The 25,554-nt window shown below is 36.7% G+C and overlaps 1 protein-coding gene across 3 annotated transcripts; it reads left to right on the top strand.

Moving 5' to 3' along the window:
• The first annotated feature begins 315 nt into the window (after positions 1-315).
• Positions 316-24,603, top strand: LOC147395936 (sucrose nonfermenting 4-like protein). Of its 3 annotated transcripts, none has more exons than XM_086451358.1 (14): positions 316-461; positions 672-1,346; positions 1,550-1,637; positions 2,877-3,062; positions 5,753-5,887; positions 5,984-6,043; positions 6,549-6,638; positions 7,690-7,824; positions 20,130-20,274; positions 20,409-20,582; positions 21,624-21,687; positions 21,811-21,880; positions 23,939-24,056; positions 24,184-24,603. In XM_086451358.1, exons 2-14 carry the CDS (start codon positions 1,222-1,224, stop codon positions 24,273-24,275), a joined length of 1,482 nt encoding a protein of 493 aa, XP_086307484.1. In that variant the 5' UTR covers positions 316-461; positions 672-1,221; the 3' UTR covers positions 24,276-24,603. The 3 variants fall into 3 exon arrangements, with proteins under 3 accessions (XP_086307484.1, XP_086307485.1, XP_086307486.1); XM_086451359.1 differs by lacking the exon at positions 316-461 and adding an exon at positions 474-491; XM_086451360.1 differs by lacking the exon at positions 316-461 and having other exon boundaries at positions 1,231-1,346; positions 1,521-1,637.
• Positions 24,604-25,554: the final 951 nt, after the last annotated feature.

The following is a 25,554-nucleotide window of genomic DNA, read 5'->3' on the forward strand; positions in this document are numbered from 1 at the left end:
TAGTGGACCAAACAGATGGTCCCACGTGTTATGATACAATTGGCCAAAGTAATATAACTTTTTGTGTACGGTACTCCTGCGATTGGTGAACTCTAAAAGGCTTATTAATTACCGGAACCTGCCCGGGAATCTCGGTCACATCCAAGCCCCTAAGTGAGTCCTATAGCACTAGACCTCTAGTGCCTCACATCAGGGTGTGACATCAACCGTTAATCTTTTATTTATTGTGGGCCCCACTTGGCCATTTTCTCACCCTGCCCGCTGCCCGTTCCTCACGCTCTTATTTATTCTCTCACTTCGAATATCGAATTTTATAATTTTTTTTTTCCCTATTTTTTAATCATTTTTTTTTATAACTGATATTATTCATCTCTCTCTCTCTCTCTCTCTTCTACTTCTTCTCTTCTGTTCTTGTGAAACTTAGCTGAGCTTCTGCGAGATCCAGCAATGTCGGATATTCAGTGAGATTCTTCTCTCTTTAACTACATAGGGTTAGGGTTCATCTCTGTTTTTTCCCCCGTGAAAATCTCTCTCTCTCTTTCTTTTTAGATCAAAATTTGATTTTTAGGGTTTTAGATTGGTAGATTGGATTTGATTGTAGTTGAATGCGTACAGTTTAGATCAAAATTGAATTTTTGCAACAGATTTTAAATTTTTTGTTGGTTTAGCAGAGATTTTGGACTTCAAGGATTACAGAGGAGTGTTTGATTTGGCGTGGTTTCGAATTTTCAATAATTTTCGATTTGAATTATTGATAAGAAGAGTTTGCAATTATCGGATATTGGATTTTGGTGAGTATTTGAACTGGTAGAATTGTGGGATTATCGAGGGTTGAGAAGGCAATTGTGTTTATTACTTGGGTTTGAAGATTTCAGCTTTGTGTATTAGTTTCCAAGATTTTTTTTTTGGAGAGTGGATTGGATCTCCTGAGGGGATGTCTAATTACTGAGGGGTCCTCTGCGATGTGGAGGATCCCTGTTAGAGGAACCTAAATTTGCTGTTTCTTCAGGGGGCTTGGAGGGGTTCATCATTCATGCATGAACATTGAATGTGGTTTTCGGTTCTCAGTGATTTGACGAGGTCTTGGTGTGGTTTGGATATAAGGGTTTTGCAGAATTGGGTTGTGGATCATAGTTTCTTTTAGTTTGCAAAGTAAAGGAGGAAGATTTAATCTTTTTTCAAGGTTGTTGTTTTTTGTAATTTCTGTAAGATTTAGAGAAAATGTTCTTCTCGGGCGCGGATTCTGGGGCAGAAACCAGCGGAGCTGCGGGTCCTGTGTTAGTTCCGACACGGTTTGTGTGGCCTTATGGGGGAAGAAGGGTATTCCTCACTGGCTCTTTCACCAGGTGAGGCTTGAATGAACAATGTGTTTTAATATTGGCACCACATAGATTGGGAGTTTTTTGCTGTTATGGGTTTTGAATTATTCTCTTACATCGGTCATGTTTATTGGTGATTGCTGAGTGGAATTTTGTTACTAGTTGGCATTATTATCTTATCCTGAAATGGATATTTTATAGGGCTATTAATTGCAATCTCTCTCCCTTAGGTGGTCAGAGCATTTGCTGATGTCCCCGGTGGAGGGTTGTCCCACTGTATTTCAGGCTATTTGCAGCTTAACGCCAGGGTATCATCAGGTCAATATCTGGGACTTCTTCTGATAGTGTTGCAATTTTTTCCATTTAGTGCTTTGTGACGCTCTTAATTGATTTATAAGTATGAAAGGCAAGTAATTTAAGGCAGTCATGTAGTCCACAATTGGGTTGTATTTGCTTGTAAACTTTATAGAATCCATCTTCTTTGGCAAATCCAAAAGCGCAGATAGATTTTCTGAGATACTTCATTATTGTCGTTGTTTGGTCATTTCTTTACCATTCACTTTAGTTAATGTAATATGTTCTCAACAGAATTAGAAAGTTGAAACTTAAAATGACCATATAATAAGTTAAAAAGTCATGATAGTAGAGATTACCTGTGTAAACAATTTGCCCAGAAAGAAGTTTCATAGTTACCCATGTCCAAATAATTTAAAATTTGATTAGCTGCCACAGATATGTTGGTTAAAAAGACACATAGATTACTCATTACATTCGAGTCCTTTCCTTTCTACCCTAGTCTAAAATTCTTTGTGGCACCCTAATTGAAGGAGTGGGGAGAAGTTTTTCTTCAATTGGAAAGGATCATTTGGACTATTGAAAAATGTATCAAATTTGAATAACTAACCGTCATAAATGTGCTCATCAAAAGTAAGAAACGTGATATGAGACTATTAAGGATACCTTGATTCTTTGCCAGCTTTTGGTTAAGTGTGGAACATTTGGGGAAATTAGTTTACCATGTTTTGATCACAAGGGAAAGGTTTAGTGATATTTGTTCAACATGGTTTTATCCATATGATCGGATAATGGGATATGGGAAATTGGTTCAAAAAGGTTTTTTTTTTTTTTTTTTTTTTAAGTGTTCATCAGAAGTATTATCTATGAGTTAATCTGATTGAAAGAGGTGAGTGTTGCTGTATAATAATAGTCATATTTTGAATTTGATAAGGAAAGAAAATGTTAGATTTAGTAAGAAGTCTTATAGCTGAAAGAAGGACACAGAGCCATTCGTCAAATAAAACCCTGAATAATACCAGTAATTCTTCATGGATTCAATGATTATACCCAATATTCATATATGGCATTACACAATTCTTTAAAGTAAGAAGTAAGAAGTGTTAATTCTTTAAAATGCCCAAGTATTGCCAAGGATGAGGAACAGTACCTAAGGATTTTATTGCCTTGTGTCAATACATGATATTTTGGGTAGACATGTACAAATGTTTCTGTAAGTCTTAAGAGTTTCTGATCTTTTGTGTTGTTTTGATCTACATACAGTACAAATTTTTTGTTGACGGAGAGTGGCGACATGACGAGTGCCAACCCTTTGTCTCTGGGAACTATGGGATAGTGAACACTCTCCTGTTAGCGGGGCAACCTGATCCAATTCCTGCAATCTTTAGTCCTGAGACACCTGGCTCCAGATCGAACATGGATGTGGATAATGATGCCTTTCAGCGCGTGGTGAGTCTATCTTCTATAATTCCATAGGTGGTGTCACTGCTAAGTAGAAGTTTTATGATATCCTGCATTTCTCATCCTGTCCATCATTGTACTTTAGATTGCATGCTAGAAGTATTGGTGCTTTTCATGCTTGCAGAGTACTTATACTTCATACCTCAGTTTTCTTGTTAGGAGATCCAAGTACCTATGGTATACCTCTTGATGCTCGAGGGAGCTGGATCTATAATCACCATCATTTAAATATTCATTTACAGACTATATGCAATATACTTGTCATAAAGGCTGCCTTACTAATTTTTTTAAATTTGGTTAAGAGGCAAGTGTAACTGACTCTTGTTTCTTTCTAGTTTTCCATTAGTGTTCATGCTAATAGATTTCTCAAGAGTTGGTTTAGTTTAGATATTGGCATTGTTTTTACTCTGGCAGATGGAACCAAATTTTCCTTCCATGACTGAAAAAGTATAGAAATATGGTGGAGATGGATATGAAAAAAAGATAACTTGTTATTTTTAGATGAAAGAAGCTTGCTTCAGCATTTCTCTCAATAACTTAGAAGTATCATGTTCTTTTTGAGCTTATCGGACATATTCCTTTAGAGAGGATATAGCTTAAGGTAGAACTGATTGTTGAAATAGGATACATGTTGCCAATCACAAATTGTTGAAATAAGCCATTCATTGACGATTATTATTCTTTTCAAATTAATTGGGAAAAATGTAAAATACATGTTAAATTTGTTGGATTGTTTGAACAGGTAGAAAGAAATGTGTTTTTGAAGGCATAGAGAAAAACAGTGGTGACATGCCTTTCAAAATTAAGGTGTTATGTACCATATTCATTTGCCTGTATCATTCAAGATTCTAGAAGACTTCGTTTCAAAGACATGGTTTTCAAATGGGAAGATACAATGTAGTGTAGTCTGGTTTTGTTTTTGTATTGCCATGCTAAGTGTGTGCCATGTGTGAGATTTGCTTGATGTAGCACTGAACAAAAAAGATCGAACTGACAGAGTACCATTGCAGTCCCAATTGCAAACTACCTTTAAGGAGTGGGAGGGAGTACGATCCTCACTTAGATGAGAAGAGAGGCTAGAAATTGAATCCATCTCCCAATCCCTAGTATTTGATGCAAGGCGATGTGAACTTAACCAAAGATGATGCTTTTGAGAACCAGAATAATTATCAAGAACAATAAAATTCACAAAATTAATTAATTCTACTAGAGATTATTAAAGAAAATCGAATAAGTAATTAAAAATGATTCCTAGGCTAAGTTACAATCCTACAGGCTATTCCCAAATATTAAAATGAGGGATCCTAAGGAAGATAGGACTTTCAAACTAAGTTAGGGTCTCAATCTAATACCTGTGAATGTTTTCTTAAGCCCAATCAAGGGTTTCAAGAAAATAATTAGGCCCAAATGGTTTTTTTTTATTGGTGTTGTGAAGGTTTCCACAATCCCAATGGCCATATTCTGATAGGTAAAATGCAAAGTTTTTCAATGACATATATGTTGTAATCAAGTTAAAGGGGGGTTATATTTGGTGGTGGTAGAGAGGTAGGCTAGGGTTTCTTGATGATGGAACTAGGGATTGGAAGGGATTTGACCAAGAAAATGATGGTTGTAAACTTTTTTTTGGAAAACAAGTTATATTGAGAAAAAAAAAAAATCAAGAAAAGAGAAAAGGAATAAAGAAAAAGGAGAATGTGAAAATAAATGATTATTACCTTGGAATCACATCAAGAAAAGTAATCGTAATTTGGAATCATACCAAGAAGAGCCATACACATCCAATCTCTTGAAAAACCTGTAAGTTTTATTCAATCTCTCAACAATAATAATCTGGAATATTTGTCTCTATAACTACTTATATAAGACTCAAAACCAATCTAATCTCAGCTATCCAATTAACATAACAAGATCTGATGACTTTGAATAAAACTTCAATAAAACAAAATAAAAAAAATACCATCTACGTCCCAATCCTGTAACTTTATCTCCCTTGAATTTTCAGCTTATGAAAACTCGTTGGAAAGACATGATAAGTTACCAAAATGCCCCCAAACTTATATACAATGACCATGGACTAAAAAGAACATAAAAGTAAACATGAATACTAACCCTAATTCTACCGATAAAATAAAAAATACTAACCCTAATTCCTAAAAAATCCTCCTAATCATAAAACTAAAAAAAAACATAAAATTTAACAAATGGCCTAATGGAAAAAGCCCATGATCTCAGATGTTCTCATCAGAATTCCTTTAAGGCCCTTGTTCCAAATAGTATTCCTGCCTCCTACTAGAAGGCAACCTTTAACTAAGCGCGAGAGTAGGACTGGAAATATGATCTTTAGTGGACTATTCCCACTCCACCCTGACACATATCACAACTCTGAACCTAATGCCTTTACTCAAATCGGAGTGCGCATTTGAAAAACCTCTATGAATATTGTACCCATATGAAGTCCATATTGTGTTTATGCAAATCCGTATTCAGGGTTCATCCTATTAATTTTTCAGGTGGAATTTAAAATGCCATATGTAGTGTAATACAGTGCTTTCCTTTGCAGCTTAATGTGGATTTCATCTGTAAGATTTTTTTTCTCCGTAAATGAGCTATAAGCGTGGGCATTCCATGGGATGATTTATTTTGATATTGTTGGTATGTAATTTCTGGTATAAAAACAGGTCACATTGTCAGCTAGTAGCCTGCAGGAGGCTGTGCCAAGGATTTCAGAGGCTGATTTAGAGGTCTCTCGCCACCGTATTTCCTTATATTTGTCTACACATACGGCTTATGAGTTGCTTCCTGAGTCGGGCAAGGTTGGATGCTTCACCTTCCTTTATGAGCTTATTCATTTGGATCTTATCACTTCAAACTAAATCTAAACCAGTTCTGCTTCGTTATGATAATTGCAGGTCCTTGCCTTGGATGTTAATTTACCTGTGAAGCAAGCATTTCATATTCTCTATGAGCAGGTATTTATTTGATCCTTCACAGGTTAGAATGGAGTAAAGATTTGGTTACTGTTCACATATCCCAGATTATTACTTTCTATTTTTACCCTTGTATCTTTGATTGAGCAATCAATGATTCAAAGGGAAGTTCAATTTTTTTTTTTTTTTTCATTTTGGCAAATCATATGCAAAACTACTTATGATCCGTTGAGTACTTTTTACTGGGTATTGTTTTGGAAGAAAATCAACTAAAGGTTCGGTTACCATTTACTGGATATTTCCATGAATGGTTAATTCGTGGAAATATGAAAAGTTCGATGCAGACATGACTAAGACCTTCTTATTGTTGGGGGCCTTCCAGGTTTTCACACTTCTGTTTGTGTACAAAAAATTTTGTATAAGCATTGAATATGTATTGGATATTTTAGAGTTGAAACCTATTTTGCTTGTTCTAAGTTCTTGAGCATTTACTTATTTTGTGGGAAGTAGTTGGATAGACAACTTTTCTGAATCAAGCTCTTTACAGGGAATTCCTGTGGCTCCTCTATGGGACTTGTCCAAGGGGCAATTTGTTGGTGTCCTCAGTGCATCAGATTTCATCTTAATCTTGAGAGAGGTATGTGTGGAAGTAAAAGTGTTTCCCATTAATGCTTCTTTCAAATGCAAGTGTTTACTGTTTGCATTTTAGAGGAAAATCGTATCTCCGTCCATTGATACATCTCTTCATACACTTCATTGCACAAAGTTAAAAAAATAAAAAAATACTGAGCTTTGCTCTGCCATTTTTCCCCGGGGTTGTGAATTGGATAAAAAAAAAGGCTCTTTGGCAAGAAGTTGATGAGACTCCGAAGTGTAGAAGAGATTGTAGCTTTTCTCTATAGTGGGTACTGAGTTCTCTTTGGTGACCATGTGGAGATCTTGTACACAGTTTAATCTGCAAGTGCATGTGTTCACTAACAGAATATTTTTTTAATCTCTCAAAGAAAATTTAATTTGAAGATTCATTTGTATCATGTTTTTATCAAAACTGAGTTAAAAAATATAGAAAAGAAGGTGGAATTCGAGGAAGTGGTGGGATTGTGGGAAAGTCATTGGTTATCATGAAGGTGCCAACTTGTAAGATGGTTAAATTCTGTGAGTGTTGATGCCATGACCCGAGTTCGAAACCCACCGCCTTCACCTACTGTTTAATAATCATTAACCTGCTTGCTTATAAAACAAACAATAAAAAAGTCATTGGTTATCTGTCGTACATCTCCTTGTTTTTAATAACTTGTATCTACTTGTTTCTCTTTATTGGCTTTCTATGGCAGATATTTTGTTTTGCATAACCATTATTGTTTGTTTTCTTTAGCAAAAAATTTCTTTATTTGTTGGCAAATTTCAACTTTCTTGTGTAATTTATCATAGAAGTAAGATAAAAAATTCGCTTAACTGTTTCCATGCATGCTATATATATATATATATTAATGTTCTGATGGGAAGCTAAATTGTTTTGAGTGAGGCTTGGTTAATAGCATCACAAGTTTTAGTTGTTTGATTAAGATTTGTATTGCTTATATGAGCTCTTAATTGTTTCCTGGCATGAGTTTCATCTAGAAGCTTACGTTTTTATTTAAACGGAATAGTTACTTTGTTGGAATGCTTTCTTACCCCTTGAACTGCAGCTTGGGAGTCACGGTTCAAATCTAACTGAAGAAGAGCTTGAGACCCACACTATATCTGCCTGGAAAGAGGGAAAATTGCATCTTGACAGCCAAACTGATGGGCAAGGAAGAGCATTTCCGAGGCGTCTAGTCCATGTAAGTGTTTCCAATGGTGCTGTTCTTACCTTCCTTAATGTGCAACTGGAGCTTTTCACTTTTATTCTTTAAATTCTTGTCATTCCTTACCATTTGGTGCCTGATAGAAAGTTTAGAAAATTTTAGGAAGATTGAGATTGTCCCTGGACACAATCGGTGGTGGCGGAGGACTGGTACATCATATATGTGCTTTGTTATACATTCCTCAGAGCTCTTCTGTACTATCTCCAAGTATCTCACATATGAGATCATAAACATTCAAATGCACTTGCAAATTCATATGCATAAAATTGACATACCAAACATGCATGCAAATACATATACGGATACACATACACGTGATCATGTATGTATAAAATTGACATGTAGATTTGAATATCTAGCAAATGCAGCCTTGTATTTTTCTGGTTCTCCGTGCTACACTCGACCACTCATTCTCATACCATACCACTTCACAGAATTCCATTACGACGCCCCCTCTCCTCTGGGGGACATATTGGGTTTTCTGGATAAGCCTTTGATGATGATGTGCATGTACGTATTCATATTTATAGGAAAGACAATGCTTATGTATTTACATTGATGTAACAAAGACACAAAGGACCATGTTGGTGTCTTATATTTATTTTTTGCTAAGTAATTTTTTTTATTGATAACAGAAATGTGGTCGAGGTGACCAACGGTACAAACCCAACCCCATCTTCCAATAAAATCTTCAAAAAACTCTCCTCTAAACTCTTTGAACACTTTACACCAAAAGAAAACAAAAGCCAAGATGGTTAAGAATAAAGCGTGGGAGGACTCCAATTTCCCTTCAAACACCGGCGAGTTTTGCTCCTTCCACAATCCCCAACGCACCGCAAATGGGCAGATGCTCCATAAAAGTCTCTCTTGGCCCCTCTGGAAGAACTTCCTCACTCGCTTCAAGAGTTAAACAACATGTGAATGGTCCTTGGAAAGCACCCTACTGTACCATACAAATCTAGCACCTTGCACCACACCCTGAGCGATTTGACAATGAATCAGAAGGTGGTTTGCAGATTCTGCCTCCGCTTTACACATGTAGTACATGTTGGGCCCTGGGAAACCTCAGACTAAGATCTGATCCAGAGTTAAGATTTTCCCCTGGACAACACACCAAATGAAAAAAGCAACCTTTGAAGGCACATTTGGTCCCCAGATCGCAATTGAGGGAACTGGGCATGGTTGATCCCTTCCATCAAGGAGAGATAAATAGAATGATATGACTAAAAATTCTCCATTCCAGAGCCACTGATCATTCTCCTCCATCCAGTCTTCTTGTGAAAGTGGCTACTGCTGCTACCTCCCAATCATTGAGGTTTCTTCTGAAGCCCAAATCCCAAGAGATCATATTCCTTTTGACGAATCATAAAGTTGTCTATAGTAAGATCTTTCTCATGCAACACCTCATAGAGCTGGGGGAATTGAGATCGAAGAGTTGTCTCTCCACACCACATATCTTCCCAAGCCGACTCTACTCTCTGAACCAACCTGGAACCTAACACGTCTCCCAAGAGATCATGTTGGTTTCTGATATTGATATGAACTGTTGGACACACTGACTCACACGAACCCATTATACCAATTTGTTCATGTAGTTTCTTCCATATTTTGAGAGAGATTTTTTTGAAGTACTTGTATTCATGTAAGTGTGCACTGCAAGAAGAACACATCTAGATAAGACGATTTACATTAATCTTTATTATATATATATATATTAATAAAACACAACAGTTGTCCTCTCCCTTTGTCTCAATCTTTATACCCCATAGAGAATGTAACTCGAGGATTTTTAATTTTTATTGGCTTTTCTCCTTTTCCCTTTCTTCGAATATCGCACTTTATTGCCTTTCCTCTTCTTCTCTCTTACAATAATATCCCTTTAAATTTATTATCTTTCCTATTCTCCCTTCTTTTTCTTTTTTTTTGAAAAGTATAATATATTGATCAGAAAAGAAATACAAGAAACAAAGAGGCCGAGGAAGCCTCAAATAAGAACAACAAAACAAGGAAAAACAACATTAGTAATTACAAAAATAGTGCTATCTAAACACAAAATCGTCAAAAGTAGTCCCCGCGAACTCTATATTCTGTTTTGACCAAAGGTATAGCAAACCCAAGATCTCCAAAAAACCTGCATGAGAGCTGCTACTCTTATTATTGAACACTCTGTTGTTTCTTTCGTTCCAGATCCCCCAAGTGATAGCCGAGGGGAGCAAAGCCCAAAGGATCCTTTTTCTGGTATGGAAAACGTTACTAGTCCATTCTACTAACAATGAGGAGAACTTACGAGGAGGGACCCAATTAAAACCAAAGAGACCAAGGAAATGCGACCAAATATTATAAGAAAATGAACAATGGATGAACATATGATCGACAGATTCCCCATCATTCATACAAAGAGGGCAACAATTGGGAGTGATCCAACCCCGCACAATCAAATTATCCAACGTGAGAATCCTACCCAAATTAGCCAACCAAACAAAAAAAGATACTTTAGAAGGAACTAACCTTGACCAAGTAATAGATCCCGCTAGGGAATTCTCTGCACAGGAGGTAAGCCATTTATAGAAAGACCTGATGGAGAACCTTGAATCCTTAGCTCTTACCCATTCCCACTTATCCTGTTCACTGTCGTTGAGTTGAACTGTATGCATAAGATCAAGGAAAGATGTCACCTCAGTTAGCTCCCAATCATTGAAATTTCTCCTGAACCCAAATCCCAAGTAGGACCAGAGTCATTGCCAACCAAACACTGCTGGATAGAGCGATTCTTAGTAATTGAACAAGCGTACAGAGACGGAAATTGGACTGCCAGAGGCGACGTGCCGCACCAACTATCCTCCCAGAATCTAATTCTATCCCCCAATCCCGCTCTGAATCTAATCCCTCTCTCAAAATCCTCCGTCCCTTTAAGAACCCCTCTCCAAACACTACACCCATAAGGATCTTTCGCCTCACCACTATACCAACCTAACCCCCTTTCCCCGTACTTTGCCCTAATAACCTTCCTCCATAAACTATTCCTTTCTTCACCGAATCTCCAAAGCCACTTTCCTAACAAAGCTCTATTAGCTAATCTAAGCCCCCTAATGCCCAGCCCCCCATTCTTCTTAGGCATGCAAATCACTTTCCATCTGACCAAATGGTACTTTCTCCTATCTCTCCGATCATTCCACAAAAAATCCTTCATAAGCCTTTCCATTCTGATTTCGACAGACCTCGGTAACGTGAACAACGATAGGACATAAACCGGGATACTCGTTAAAGTACTTTTGATCAACGTCACCTTCCCTCCTTTCGACAGATAATTGGCCTTCCACTTACTCAATCTTTTTTCCAGTCTCTCGATCACACTGTCCCAAATTTTGATACTATTGTATGGTGCTCCCAGCGGTAATCCCAAGTATGACGTAGGCAAGGTATCATAACCACAACCCAACGTAGATGCCATCAAATGAATATCGATCACCTCTCCTACCCCAAAAAGCTTACTTTTCTGCAAATTAATATATAATCCTGACATAGCCTCAAAGCAACATAATAACACGCGAAGCACTCTAACTTGATCCCTCGAATGCTCTAAAAACACTAGTGTATCGTCCGCAAATTGTAAGTGAGAAATCAATGGTCCATCTTTCACTTTAAACCCCGAAAGCTTGTCTAAATCAACCGCTCTTGTAAACAATCTACCCAAGGCTTCACCAATAATAAGAAACAAGAACGGAGATAATGGATCTCCTTGTCTCAATCCTCTCGAACCCCTAAAAAAATCTGCCGGACTCCCATTGATGAGAATCGAGTAAGACACCGTGGTAACACATTTCATTATCCATTTGATCCACCTTTCTCCAAAACCCATCCTTCCCATCATGTATTCTAGGAAATCCCAACTCACATGGTCATAAGCTTTTTGAAAGTCAATTTTCCCTATCATTCCCCTTTCCTTTTTCTTAATCCTAGAATCAAGACATTCGTTGGCTATCAAAACTCCATCTAAGATTTGCCTCCCTCTAATGAAAGCCCCTTGCTCGTCACCAATGAGACTAGGAAGAACTCTTTTCAATCGAGTTGTTAGCACTTTGGAAATAATCTTGTACACTGAGCTAACCAAACTTATAGGTCTAAAATCTTCTATCCTTTCCGCCCCGGCTTTCTTGGGAATCAAAGCCACAAAAGTGCTATTAAGGCTATACTCTAAACACATCTTATCTTGCAGTTCCTTAACAACCTCCATAAAATCCCTCGAGACGACCTCCCAACAATGTTTGAAAAATTCCATGTTAAAGCCATCCGGTCCCGGCGCCTTGTCCCCACTCATCGAAAAAAGAACCGATTTAACCTCCTCCTCCCCTATTTGTCTTTCCAACCACTCCCTCTCCTCATGATTCAAGGATTTGAACTCTAAGTTATCCGGACGCGGTCTTAAGGGTTCCTTCTCCTTATACAGATCCTTGTAAAAGCACACCACCCCCTCCCTAACATCCTCCTCTCCTTCCCTCATGACATCATTGATGATCAGTTTGTCAAGCTGATTACTTCTTCTATGGAAATTAGCCATTTTGTGAAAAATTTTTGTATTATTATCCCCTTCTTTCAACCATTTGATCCTGGATTTTTGTTTCCAACTAATCTCCTCCATAAAGGCCACTCTTTGGAACTCCACTCTCAATTCCATTCTCTTACTTCTCTCCTCTATACTCAACTCCCTGTCTTCCTCCTTCTTATCCAAAATTTCAATGTCTATCGGAATCTCCTTTTTTTTCTCATCAATACTTCCCAACACTTCCTTGTTCCACATCTTCAATTTGTCTTTCAAGTATTTGAGCTTTTTCTTGAACACAGCGCCTGGGTTTCCTAAAGTAGGATACTCATTCCACCAATTCCTAATGAGGTCTAAGAAATTGGGTTGAACTAGCCACATGTTCTCAAATCTAAATGGAAGGGGGTATTGTCGAGGTTGACCTGCTTCCAGCAAGATAGGTGTATGATCCGAAACAGGACTAGAACTAGCAGATTGAACCACATTTTGAAACTTGTCCTCCCACACATTATCGATCAAAAACCTGTCTAATCTGGATAACCTAGAGTTACTTTGGTTATTAGACCAGGTGAAACGTCTTCCTAGGAGAGAAAAATCCATCAAGCAATGTCTTCCTATAAATTCATTGAACTTTCTCATCCCCTTAGTAATGTTCGAACCCCTACTCTTCTCATGAGTAAATTTAGTAACATTAAAATCCCCCCCCAACACCCAAGGTTGCTCCCAATAACCCGCTACATCCTCAAGTTCCTCCCAAAATTGCATTCTTTCCCTATTGATGGTTGGGCCGTAGATCCCTGAGAACACCCACTGAAAATCTTCATCTCGCTTCCTACATAAAATAGACAACGAAAAAGCCCCGACTAAATTGTCTGTCACTTGAATCCAATCTTTATTCCACATCATCAGAATACCTCCAGCTGAACCTATAGCGGGAAGGGCTAACCAATCAATGTTTCTCCCCCAAATTTCCTTAATGATCTTATCATCACAACTACTTAATTTTGACTCTTGAAGTGTAACAATGTGCGGATTCTTGCTCCTGATAAACGCTTTCACTGCTGCCCTTTTTCTCTTATCACCTAACCCCCTAACATTCCAAGATAATACTTTGAGCGACATTTGACACCTAACAAAGACCCACCATTGACCAAGGCTCCTACCTCTTTTCCATCCTCTCCAATTCCATTTCCGCTCTTATTCTAGTTAAACTCCTTGTCATCTCCAAGGGGGCAACTACCACCAATTCATTATTGTCACCATCCCTATAACTACGGATTTCCTGAGATTGCTCGTATTCCACTTGCCCATTACCTTCCTCAATTCCATACACTTGATTGATGCGTTTGTATTCCTCTTCTAACATAGTTCTTTCTCGCAAATCCCCTACCGCCACTCTCAGAATTAAGGACGACTCCCTATCTTCTACCTCTGAGACTAAGCCAAAGTCTTCTGCCATGTTCAACGCTTCACTCACTAACCATTCCACCGTCTCCATTTTAGTCCTAACTATCCCTGCCTCATAAGTTTCCAATGTCGGCTCATCCATGTCTCTATTAGCCCAATTTCCATCACTATACCCCTCTGTAAGGTTGGCCCCTGCCCCTTTTCTTGTTCTCTGAGTTGAGAGTAATGAAACCCGAGCTAACCGACTGTCATCTTTCCTGATCTCGTGTCTACCTTCCTTCTCTTGGACAGCTTCACCGGATTGTAAGGAATCAGTATAGGCTGAAGGATACCAAGACCTGTTCTCAGAGAAAACAACATGTGGACCAAGCAACGGAATATCTATGGATAGAATCAATGACGTAAACACAGAATAATTTTGGCCAATAAAACAAGGGAATTCCCCAGAACACACCTGGAATACCTGAGGGCGAGAGAATGGGCTAGTAAAGATTTTCACCAAGAAGATACCCAAGTTCCTTTGCTCCTCCCATCTGTTGCTTAAGGTTCCAGCCATTTTCGAATTAACAGAATGTTGCCAAATATCCGTATGCATTCTTCCCCAGATTCTAGTCCCGGCTACTAGGTGGTGTTCCAAGTACTTGTCTCCTCTGTTCTTCTGCCTTAAGTCTTCTGGTGTCTTCTTTGCCTCTACAGAACCCACTGTAGAATAGGAAATTCCAACACTCAACGTGGCTTGTCCCATTTCCACAGCTCCCATACCTGTACCAGTCCTCTGATTTTCTTCCTGTCTACCCATCTTTCTAAAACCACTCAGCCATGGGTCCACTACCTCTGTAGACTGGCTGCCAATAATCCCACTCTCAAGCTGCGACCAAGATTTCCGCTGTCCATCCCCAACCGTCTCTGCATCATCCTTTCCATCAAGCTTGAACTTACCTTTCGTAATGGTGCTAGCATCGTAAGCCATCCTTCGATTGGATAATTCACTAACAGAATCAAACTGAACATCCCTTTGAGCCATCTCGAAACATCTCTCTATGCATTTCCTCGCCTTTAGGTCGCTTTCATCGATTAGTCTTTGTCCACTCTCACTGATTTCTTCCCCAACCTCACCATGTACCTCTTCATATGTGGGCTGCACTTCATCTACGTCGAAACCCCTCCACTCTTCCTGTACGCTCGACTCCTTAGAATTTCTTTCCTCCAAATCTGGGTTTTGAGAAACAGTTGACAGTGTATTCTTCTTTGACTGTCTCTCCCCCTTATATTTAAAGAAATTAATGGATCTGTTATTTCGAATTATCCATCCGCCGGCCTGCTTCAATTTAAGTCCATTTTTCTTTTTAATTGGGCCTCTTCGAATCAGGGGCCTTTTTAACTTGTCTGAACCCATCCCAGCCAGGCCTGCTTTTGTAACCAATCTGTCTTCAAATGGGCCTTCACAGTCCAGCCCATTAAAGGCCGCATAATCAGTCTCGTTAGAAGGCCCAACCACTTCGTTATGGATCTCCACCTGCTTCGGCCCGCTACTCACATCATTGGGCTTCTCACACTCCACTACCCCATACTTGCGTAACCACCTAGTGTAGGCTAAATTTCGAGCTATCTTTCTTAGCAAATATGCCGTACGTACCTGCTTTGCGGTCAGACAACGTGGCTGCACCTTGCTGCTATGGGTGACGCGTGTCCTTATGTACTGACGGATTTTGAAAATACGTTTCTTTCGCACGCAACCTCTCAAATGGTTTGATACTGCCCAGGCATTTTTGATATTATCAGACGTCTTCTTCTCCACCCTGCTCACATCTTTTTCCTGCTGTAATTCCACGTTGACCACTTGATTTTCTGAATCCGTTGAGATTCTGGCCTCAATAGCATCTCCCTTCCCCACCCCTTCTACGGTATCCAATCGCTGAACTTCTTCTCCTGCTATTTCCACACCTATTTTATACCTAAAGCCATCCATCCATAGTTGCAAGCCACGCCTATTCTCCCTTCTTTTTCAATAATACCCTTCCAATTTTATTGTCTTTTTTTCTTTTATCCCCTAAACCCCAAAGAGGATGCCCATGTCGTAGGCACAGGCAAACTCTAGTATATATATATTGAAAATAAATTTTTTGAAAAAGTTAAAATTTGTTTAAAGTAAGTGTCCCTGTGTCACACCCCCGATTTAGAATCTAGATTTTCCCAAATCTCGATGTTGGAGTGAAAAAAATCAAAATTAAGACCTTCAAAATTTAAATACAATGTGAATTTCTTCCAAATAATTTCGACAGAATTTTCCCTAAAAATTGGATTTATGAAAAATTTTTACCTGTGAAAATATATTTGTATAATCAAAATCCATATATCCACTGCATTTCAACCACAATATCATAACGAATGTACATCACTTAAAAAAAGCATAACTATAATTACAACCCAAAAGTATACATACATCAAATACACATCCTACATCGATCGACGGTTATCCACGTCATAAACACTAACTCCCACTCTTTGGACATATATATATAAGAATACACAACACACATGATGCTAATATATACAAGGAAGTCTAAAAATATACAAAAATAGTTCCATTAAACTCCAATCTCAGCTCACATATAACAAAAATAGTGTGCATCATCATGTTCTTGCGATCTCTCTAAATAATATTCCCCATTAGAAATAGGCATCTCGATAGCTAGGACATCTAAAATGTTTTGTTGGTAGGGTGAGTAATAGGAAAGGTACTCAATAGTAAACTCACAGTTCAAATTAATAATCCTAATATGAATGAATAAACAAGCTAATCTATTACAAATAATGAAGGTTTTCAAATAAGTAAACAAAAACGAATAACACTCGAAACAGGTTAATTTTTAATAAAACAGTAACGCAATATCTCTATCTCATAATAAAATAAAAAAAACATAAATATGTTATAAGAATATCAATCCTGGTGGTGTATTTGATAAGAATGATGAGGTACACGACTGGTATAAAATTATCGATGCTTCAATACTTAACCAGTGTTGAATTCACCGTTAATTCCTAATTTTATGTTATAAGAATATCAATCCTGGTGGTGTATTTGATAAGAATGATGAGGTACACGACTGGTACAAAATTATCGATGCTTCAATACTTAACCAGTGTTGAATTCACCGTTAATTCCTAATTTTATGGTCGGTCTGACAATTTACCATAATTGGTTGACTGTGTTTTTCGGTTCAGGTTGGCTGTTGATCCCTAACGAAGATCAATCATTTGACAAGCCAGTTTTATCGTACCTTTGTGGTATGCATGTGTCATGAATCAATCTAGTTATATACAAACCATCTTTACATTACAATTTGTTGTTTTCTAATATAGATAAGATAAGAATTTCCTGAATAGTAGGTACAATGGTATTCTCAAGTGGTATCCTATACTACTGGAGAGAATATCAAACTTCTATTATTCTAAATTAATTAGTTGCTTTCGGAAAGAACTAACGATTAATCTTATAGGCATTCATTACCCCTTTAATAGATAACAAAAATAATAATTACATTTTTCAAAATTCATTTGAAATAAATGAAAATAAATTCGCAAATATGATGACATTCTCAGGTATTCTAGAATTATAAACATGCAGCAGTATATCGAAAGTAGTAAATCATAAAGCAGTAAACATGTAGGTACATCGTCCCACAGTTACCATCTTAATTTCATCCCATGCTCTCTATTACACAATGCTCAAAAACACTTTAAACCTGAAAATTCCTCAATACAAACACATATAACCGAGAATCTCATTCTCGATTCCAACCAATCGAGAATCCCATTCTCGATTCTAAACAGTCGAGACTTTCATTCTCTATTCTAAACAGTCAAGACTTTCATTCTCGATTTCAAATTTAAACTTAAACATTTCAATTTTTTTTTAATAAATTGTTACTAAATGAAAATACACTTTCAAAGCAGGGCATCTTAATAGTTTTTAAAATGAACACTCTACGAAAATTACTATGAAAATCAATTTGTTAAACAAATTGATTTTTTAGTTACACACCCAAATTCATTTATTTTTATTTCACAATATTAAAATATCAGAGAAAATATATAAAATAAATTATTATACAATTTGATGCATGAATTTTGAATTTAAATTGTAATAAATTTGAAACTAATTATCAAAATTGAAATAAAACAGATTTCATTAAAAGTTATGCTACAAATTTGAAATTCCAAGTTTCCTACTTTCGCAGTTGAGTTTTACTGTCCCTATGATATTAAAATACTTTTTCTAGCTAATTTTTTTAGCGATTCGATAAAATATTCCAGTGACTAAGTAGATCTCGACGTCGTGGATATTTTGTTCTTTAGTGTCGAATCTTAATTTACATCTGAAACACGTTTAAATCTCAATAAAAAATAATGTATACGAACCCATTATCAAATCCCATTTGTTTCTGTTTTTGTTTCTTTTCTCGCATGTATGAACGAACATCAACTTATATTATAATATATATAAAAAGAATACACCTTTGTTTCTGTTTCTGTTTCTTTTCTCGCATGTTCGAATGAACATCAACTTATATTATAATATATAATAATATAACATATCATATTATAATATATATATAAAAAGAATACACTTGGGTATCTATGTTAACACATTTATAACTTATAATAAATTATAATATTATATAATATAATATAATAATATAATAATAATTTTATTTATATTAATTACACTTCACCCTTTTAACTCTTTAATAATTTCAAATCAACATCTCTCATATAAATAATTACATTTAAACTCAATTTTTATAAAAATAATAATTAAATAATATTTTTTTCATATATTTTTCTTTTCTCCGTTATGTTTGTTACATTAGACCAATTCAAACTGTGTATCTCGGATTTTCGAAATTCCTCATCGATTTTTCTCTATTGACTAAAATACTTCTTACGCCCTAAGTTTTCTTGATAAAATTAATATTTTCATAATTTATCATATTAAACTCAGATTTAAGCGTACTGACAGTCTAAACTATGTTTTTCGATGCTTTTGAACTAAATGATAACGTCCATTCGACCAAAAGAGCTTCGTATAAAATTTTGATTTTTATCTACTTTGACTACATGTTCTAATTCTTCAATCATAATCATGATAAGGTTTTCCGAATTGTACATTTCATTTGTCAAATTCTCTTTCTAGCAAATCTTTATTTTAAATCGACAATGTTACAATTTATTTTTAATATTTTTTAAAAATTAAATAGGAAAACAGGTCAATATAGTTGGCTTAATTCCTCGATATACGTAATAAAATTTCATGGCGTTAGACTCTGTTTCGACATGTGTTGGAAATGTAGGTACGACTTGTGTTTGACTACGTATAATTCCTTATCAAATGGGTTGTCCTTGTTACATAGATTTTTTTCATACAGGTGTCTATATTTGCGTATTCGCTTGGGTGTGTGTGACAAAAGGTTTCAATTTTTTTTTTTTTTATTCTTTTGTGAAACACACATATTCACTAGAAACTTGAGGGTTTAAATGCTGCAATAACTCTATCAGAGTTGAGTTTTATTAGGAAGGTGCCAACTTGCTAAGTTGGTTAAAATTTGTGATTTTGATATCACGACCTGTGTTCAAAACTCGCCTTCACCCACTATTTATGGACCACTAATCTCGCTTGCCTAGCAAAAGAGAGGATACAATGGAGTTGATTTATCAGAAATTTAGTGCAAACCATCGTCTTCAGAAAATACACATCTTCCCCATAAATTGCTAGAACACGTGTCGTTGGGAAGAGGATGCAACTCACTGCCATAGTAACCCCTTAAATCAAACACAAAGTTTCTTTTATGATCCTTAATTCAAGTAAGTTTACAAAGCAGATGGGGCTTGTTCTCCGATGTCTTCTTATAAATGGCTTATGAAGCGGGGAGCGCCCCCTTCCACTGATTCTAGTCTGACTCTTCTCCCTGTTGTTAGTCCCATTCCTCCTCAGCCATTAATAAAGTAAATATCCTATTGTTACAACCTGAGGAAATCAAACCCTGCAGGATACATTGTTTATCTTATTGGTAACTGAAAAATAAATATCTAACATAGAATATAAAAAATTGTGGTGCTTACAACCTGGGCCTTATGATCATTTGAAGGATATTGTTTGCAGATATCAAGTCAATTAATTACAAATTGTTTAGGTGGCTATTGTTGTATTTTCTATGAAGCGGGATTCCTCAAGTTCCATGTCTTGATGTTCATGTATAAATTATATTTGTTATAATATTCATAGAGGATAATATTTTAGTTCTTACTTGGTGACCCGATTATTTATCTGCAGGCTGGGCCATACGATTTCCTGAAAGATGTTGCCTTAAAAGTTTTGCAAAACAAGGTGGCTACAGTCCCTATTATCCATTCTTCCTCGCAGGATGGATTATTTCCTCAGCTACTACATCTTGCGTCCCTTTCAGGGATACTGAAGTGTAAGTTTTATTATTATTTTCCGTGGTATACTAATCTAAGGCACATTATCTAAAAGCTTTATTATTATTTTCATTGGTTTATTGATCCAAGGCACATTATCTAATACTAACATATTGATCTTCTAATTTTTCAGGTATTTGCAGGCATTTTAGACATTCTTCTAGCTCCTTGCCCATCCTTCAACAACCAATTTGTTCAATTCCTTTAGGCACATGGGTTCCAAAAATTGGGGAATCAAATGGACGGCCATTAGCAATGTTACGACCAAATGCTTCTCTTAGTTCTGCCCTATCTTTGCTACTTCAAGGTAGATTTTTTACATGTATTAAATACAGGCACTATTTATCAACTTGTGAAATTCTCGAAAGTTGAAATTATGGAGTTCGTTAGTGTCTTACAAACGCAAGTCTTTCCATATACTTTTGACAGTTATTTGGTGTCTTGCTTTAAGTTCGGCAACCGCTTCAGTTATTTGAGGAATCTTTGATTCAGTAGATCTATCTTGCTAGAGAGATGTTAGTGAGTATGAATCACCATTTTGTATGCTGGGAACTTAACTAGAAAATTTTCACTCTATAGGATCAGCCTCAGAAACTTTGTAGTTATATCTGTGAAAAATATTAACTTTAAAGTTGGTTTGGTTTGGGCATTATCTTGTTAGCTTCTATGTGGATACTCCTTGGAACTGTTGTGCTGGACTTCGAGAATCTTATATTCATGTTGCTCCAAGATGTCGTAAGGCTGAAGTCAGTCTCACGAGTTCCACCCCCAAATTTCCCAAATTGTACTGCTGCACTTTAAACTCATTCATATTGCTTGTAAATTACTATATTAGCAATAAAAGGAACATTATGAAGGAGTTAACAAGGAGATATTTAAGGTTCTTTGGCACCAAAATACGTTAGCAACTAAACCTGAAAAATTATATCCAAATATTGAATTTTTTGGGTTGGCAATTTTATGTTATAATTCAGTTGTAACTAAGTTGGTTAAAGTCTTTTCTGGTTGATACTGCGACCTGGGTTCATAAATCACCTTCACCTACTAATTTCTGACCACCAATCTTGCTTACCTAGCAACAAAAAGAACTTGTTTGTTGATAGGTTATTCAATTATAATGTTTTGGTAATATTTCTCATCTGGTTATAATGACTGCTATGGGTGCATTGTTCTATTTCCCTTGGAGGTTCATAAGAAAACCGTTTTCTTATATTACTGAAGCTCATGTATCAATTGAGAATGGGGAGGAGGAATTTGATTGGTTTGGCAGAGACGTATGAGTAATTACTCTTCCGAAAAACTTCTTTAACCATATCTTCTGATGCCATTGCACATTCTATCTATGCAGCTCATGTTAGTTCAATACCAATAGTTGATGACAACGATTCATTACTGGATATTTATTCTCGAAGGTAATTATACCTGTTTTCTTAAACATTGTTTTTATGTGACTTAAGTCTAGAATCAACTTCAGTTATTCTTCGATATTCAAGGGTAATATTATATGTATATATTTTTTCTTATCACTTTGACAGTGATATCACAGCTTTGGCTAAAGACAGAGTGTATGCACAGATTCATCTTGATGAAATGAGTATTCATCAGGTAATTTCTACACATTGTTTGTCTAACAGAATTATTTGTTACTCTGCATTAATTAATTCATCCGAAAAATGGGTTGATGTAAGTGGCTCGATTTTGAAACGTTATAGTTTTCTTAAGAGCCAGGAACAACGATGGTATATTGGTATTTTTGCCTAGCACTCACAAAATTCAAACGAGAATGGGTAAATAGGAGAAGTTCACTCTTTATACTCATACGTGAAGCAATTTCAGGCTTGCATGTAAATTTGCAGAAAAGTAAGTTGTTTGGGGTTGGCGAAGTGCCGAATCTTGACGTGTTTGCAGCAACTTTGGGGTGCCGTAGTGATACTCTCCTTTCTTCCTATTTGGGTTTACCTTTAGGGGATCCTTATTGTAGTAAAAATATTTGGGAGGGAATTATTGAGAGAATGGAAAAGAAATTGAGCACTTGGAAGGCTAAATATCTCTTCAAAGGGGGTAGGTAACGTTGATTAAAAGTACTTTAACTAGTATTCCGATTTACTTCATTTCCTTGTTCTTGTTGCCAAAATCGATGGAGGTCATGATTGAAAGACTCATAAAGAATTTTTTGTGGAATGACAGTAATGGTGGTAGAAAGTACCACTTGGTGAATTGAAAATTGGTTTGCACTCTAAAAAAAAATGGATGCTTGGGGATTAGAGGGTTAAGATTAAGAAATAAAGTTCTTTTGGGTAAATGGCTTTGGAGATTCAGGAAAGAAAGAGAAAGTTTGTGGAGGAGGGTGGTTCAGGTTAAATATGGGGAGAAGAGATTAGTTGGTATAGTGGTGAGGCAAGAGGGACATACGGGTGTAGTGTGTGAAAAGGTATTGACCAGTTTGATAGGGGGATTAGATTTGAAGTAGGGGAGAGGGATGGGGTAAGATTTTGGGAGGATATTTGATGCGGTAATTCGTTTCTGTCAACCCAATTTTCCTCCTTCTACGCTTGTTCCTTGAAAAAGAACAGTTCAGTGAGGCATTGTTTGATTCGGGACGGAAACACAAATTCTTGGGATTCAGGATTCAAGAGGAATTTCAATGACTAAGAGTTAACTAAGGTGACATCTCTCCTAGATCTCTTTAATTCGCTCAAATTCAGAGAGAACGAGCAAGGCAGGAGGGAATAGTTCAAGGCTAACGATAAGATGTTTTCTATTAGATCCCTCTATAAATGCTTGCTTTTGTCATTAGAGGTTTCTTTATCAACGTCCATCATTTGGTCCGCCCTTATTCCTTCCAAGGTATCTTTCTTTTATGGCTTGTTTCTTTGGTTAGAATTCTCACTTTGGATAATTTGATTTTTCAGGGATGGATTACCTCGAACTATTGCTATCTTTGTTCGAGAGATGGGGAGTCTGTCAACCACATTCTAATTCATTGTTTCTTTTCCCGGGTTATTTGGATGTTCTTTTTATTCATTTTCAGGTGGATTGGGTTTTCCCTCAATCTTTATTCGTGTTTTTGTAAGGTTGGAGTTTCAATATCTTCTCTTTTAAAAAAATGCATCTTTAGGCTATTCCTCATTCCACCATTGCTAGGGGTCTCTGGAAAGAGTGTAACAAAAGGGTGTTCCAAAGTAAGGAGAGTTCGTCTCAAGCGGCGATAATGGAGATTTTGGGATTACTTTTCTTTTGATTAAAGAAGAGTAAAGACTTTGTGGGAGTGTGCTTCCAGGATTTTGTTTTCAATTGGGATACCATTTGTGACTCGTAGCCCTCCTTCAAGCATGTATTTCTCCTTTTTGGTTTGCTTGTTTTTCTTTTGTTTCTTTCTCGTTGTTTGGGGGCTATCTCAGCCTCCTTTTTGTCCTCTTTCTTCTAATAAAAATTTTATATTTAAAAACAAAAAAGGTTAAACTATTTAGCTAATAATATTGGTGGTGACGAACACCCACCCTAGGCATTTACATGGTTGCGTTACCATGGTGAATACTATACATGGTTGCATAAATATGGTGAAATTGACAAAGCTATCACCAAAATGATACAGCAGATAACATCAGATCACCAACTAAGGTAGCTAACACCTTCACTTGCATTGGCCTTGTCAACTTACAGGCATTGCAATTGGGCCAAGATGCAAATTCTTCTTATGGATTTGCAAATGGACAGAGATGTCAGATGTGTTTGCGGACCGATCCCCTACACAAAGTGATGGAGCGTTTGGCAAACCCAGGTAACTTCTTTTCATTCTTTCCCTCATTTTTTTTTCTCTTCATTTGGTTGGTCAACTAGCATAAATCAAGTGTGCTCTCTTCTGGATATCATGTTTTTCACCAAGTTGTACCACTGATGGTTTTCAGGGGTGAGACGTCTCGTCATTGTGGAGGCTGGCAGCAAGCGTGTAGAAGGCATCATTTCACTGAGTGATGTGTTGAGGTTCTTGCTTGGATAGTTGAAAGCATTGACGACAGATTTGTTTCAATGGGCTCCTTTGGTGGCTTTGGAAAACCACAAGAGTTTGGTGGCACTTACCCTCCTCACTTAAATGCCCCATTGGCTTTCCCCAGTTGTTAGATGATCTCATTTGTTCTTTATGGATTTTTCGATTGAATGGACCTCATGTTTCAAAGCCTGATCTTTTTAGGATATAAGGCTAAAAGAAAGAAAGAGGTCTGTAAATTAAGAGATGATTCATTTTTCTTTTAACACCTCCCCACCACGCATGTTTTTATTCTCCTCTTTCCATTCCTTGAGCCAAATTATTATCAGACTTTATTTCAGTGCTTCGTGTTTTTTAAAGAGCTACTTTTACCTACTAATACTTACAGGAAAAAAAAAAGTGAGATTGGAGGTAAGCTGCTCGAGTCGCATTGATACTTATAAAACTTTCATAGTCTTTAATTTTTCATTTGATGTACTCAACAGCCAAAGTTAAAACAAAGAAATGTCGGTGACGTTCATACATGATTTCTTGCACAGGTTTGTGAGGCTCACATCACAGAACCCCACTAGGGCTCTTGATGCCACCTCCTGGAACGATGGCATATGACACCTATTCTAGGCAAGGTTTAAAATCTCAGCTGGATACAATGCTTTGGTTAGGAGAAAAGTTAGAGACGGTTTTGATCAAAATATCGTGATGTTTAGAAAAGCTTATGCAATAATAGATGTTTCGTTCTGGTCAAAATATTTCGGAATGGATTAGAATTTTGAAGTACAATTGTAGGCTGACGACAACCTTTGTATTGTTCCAGATTTTGGTGAATGTTTGATATACACCATGGTTTCCGATTAATGACATCCCTATCGACGTGGTCTTCATTGAGATTGAGAGATTAATAAAAAAATATCTAAATTCTCTCATATTCGCTCACTTGTAGTCCTAGATTTTTTCTTTTACAAAAAGTTGCCATTTTTACCTTAAAAAGATTCTCTCTCCTTCAAGCCTCAATAAAAAGATAAGATTTTTGTAGAAGTTGAAGAGGATGGATTTTTTAATTGAAAAATTAATGGATGAGATTGAAGATGATGGATTAAAGACTAAGGAGGTGGAGGAGATCTGGAGAATGGTTTTTTAAATTACCTACTTAGAGAAAGATGGGTTTTGGGGGGAGAAAATTGAGGGGTTTTGGCTATAAGAGGTTAAGAGGTCATTTTCCATTAATCTCTCCATACAAGACTTGAGGTGAGGGGTATATCAAATATTCATCGACCGTTGTACCAAAGATTTT

The sequence above is a fragment of the Akebia trifoliata genome, chromosome 8, assembly GCF_017979445.1.
Source record: "Akebia trifoliata isolate Shusen 1 chromosome 8, ASM1797944v1, whole genome shotgun sequence".
NCBI classification, from domain to species: domain Eukaryota; kingdom Viridiplantae; phylum Streptophyta; class Magnoliopsida; order Ranunculales; family Lardizabalaceae; genus Akebia; species Akebia trifoliata.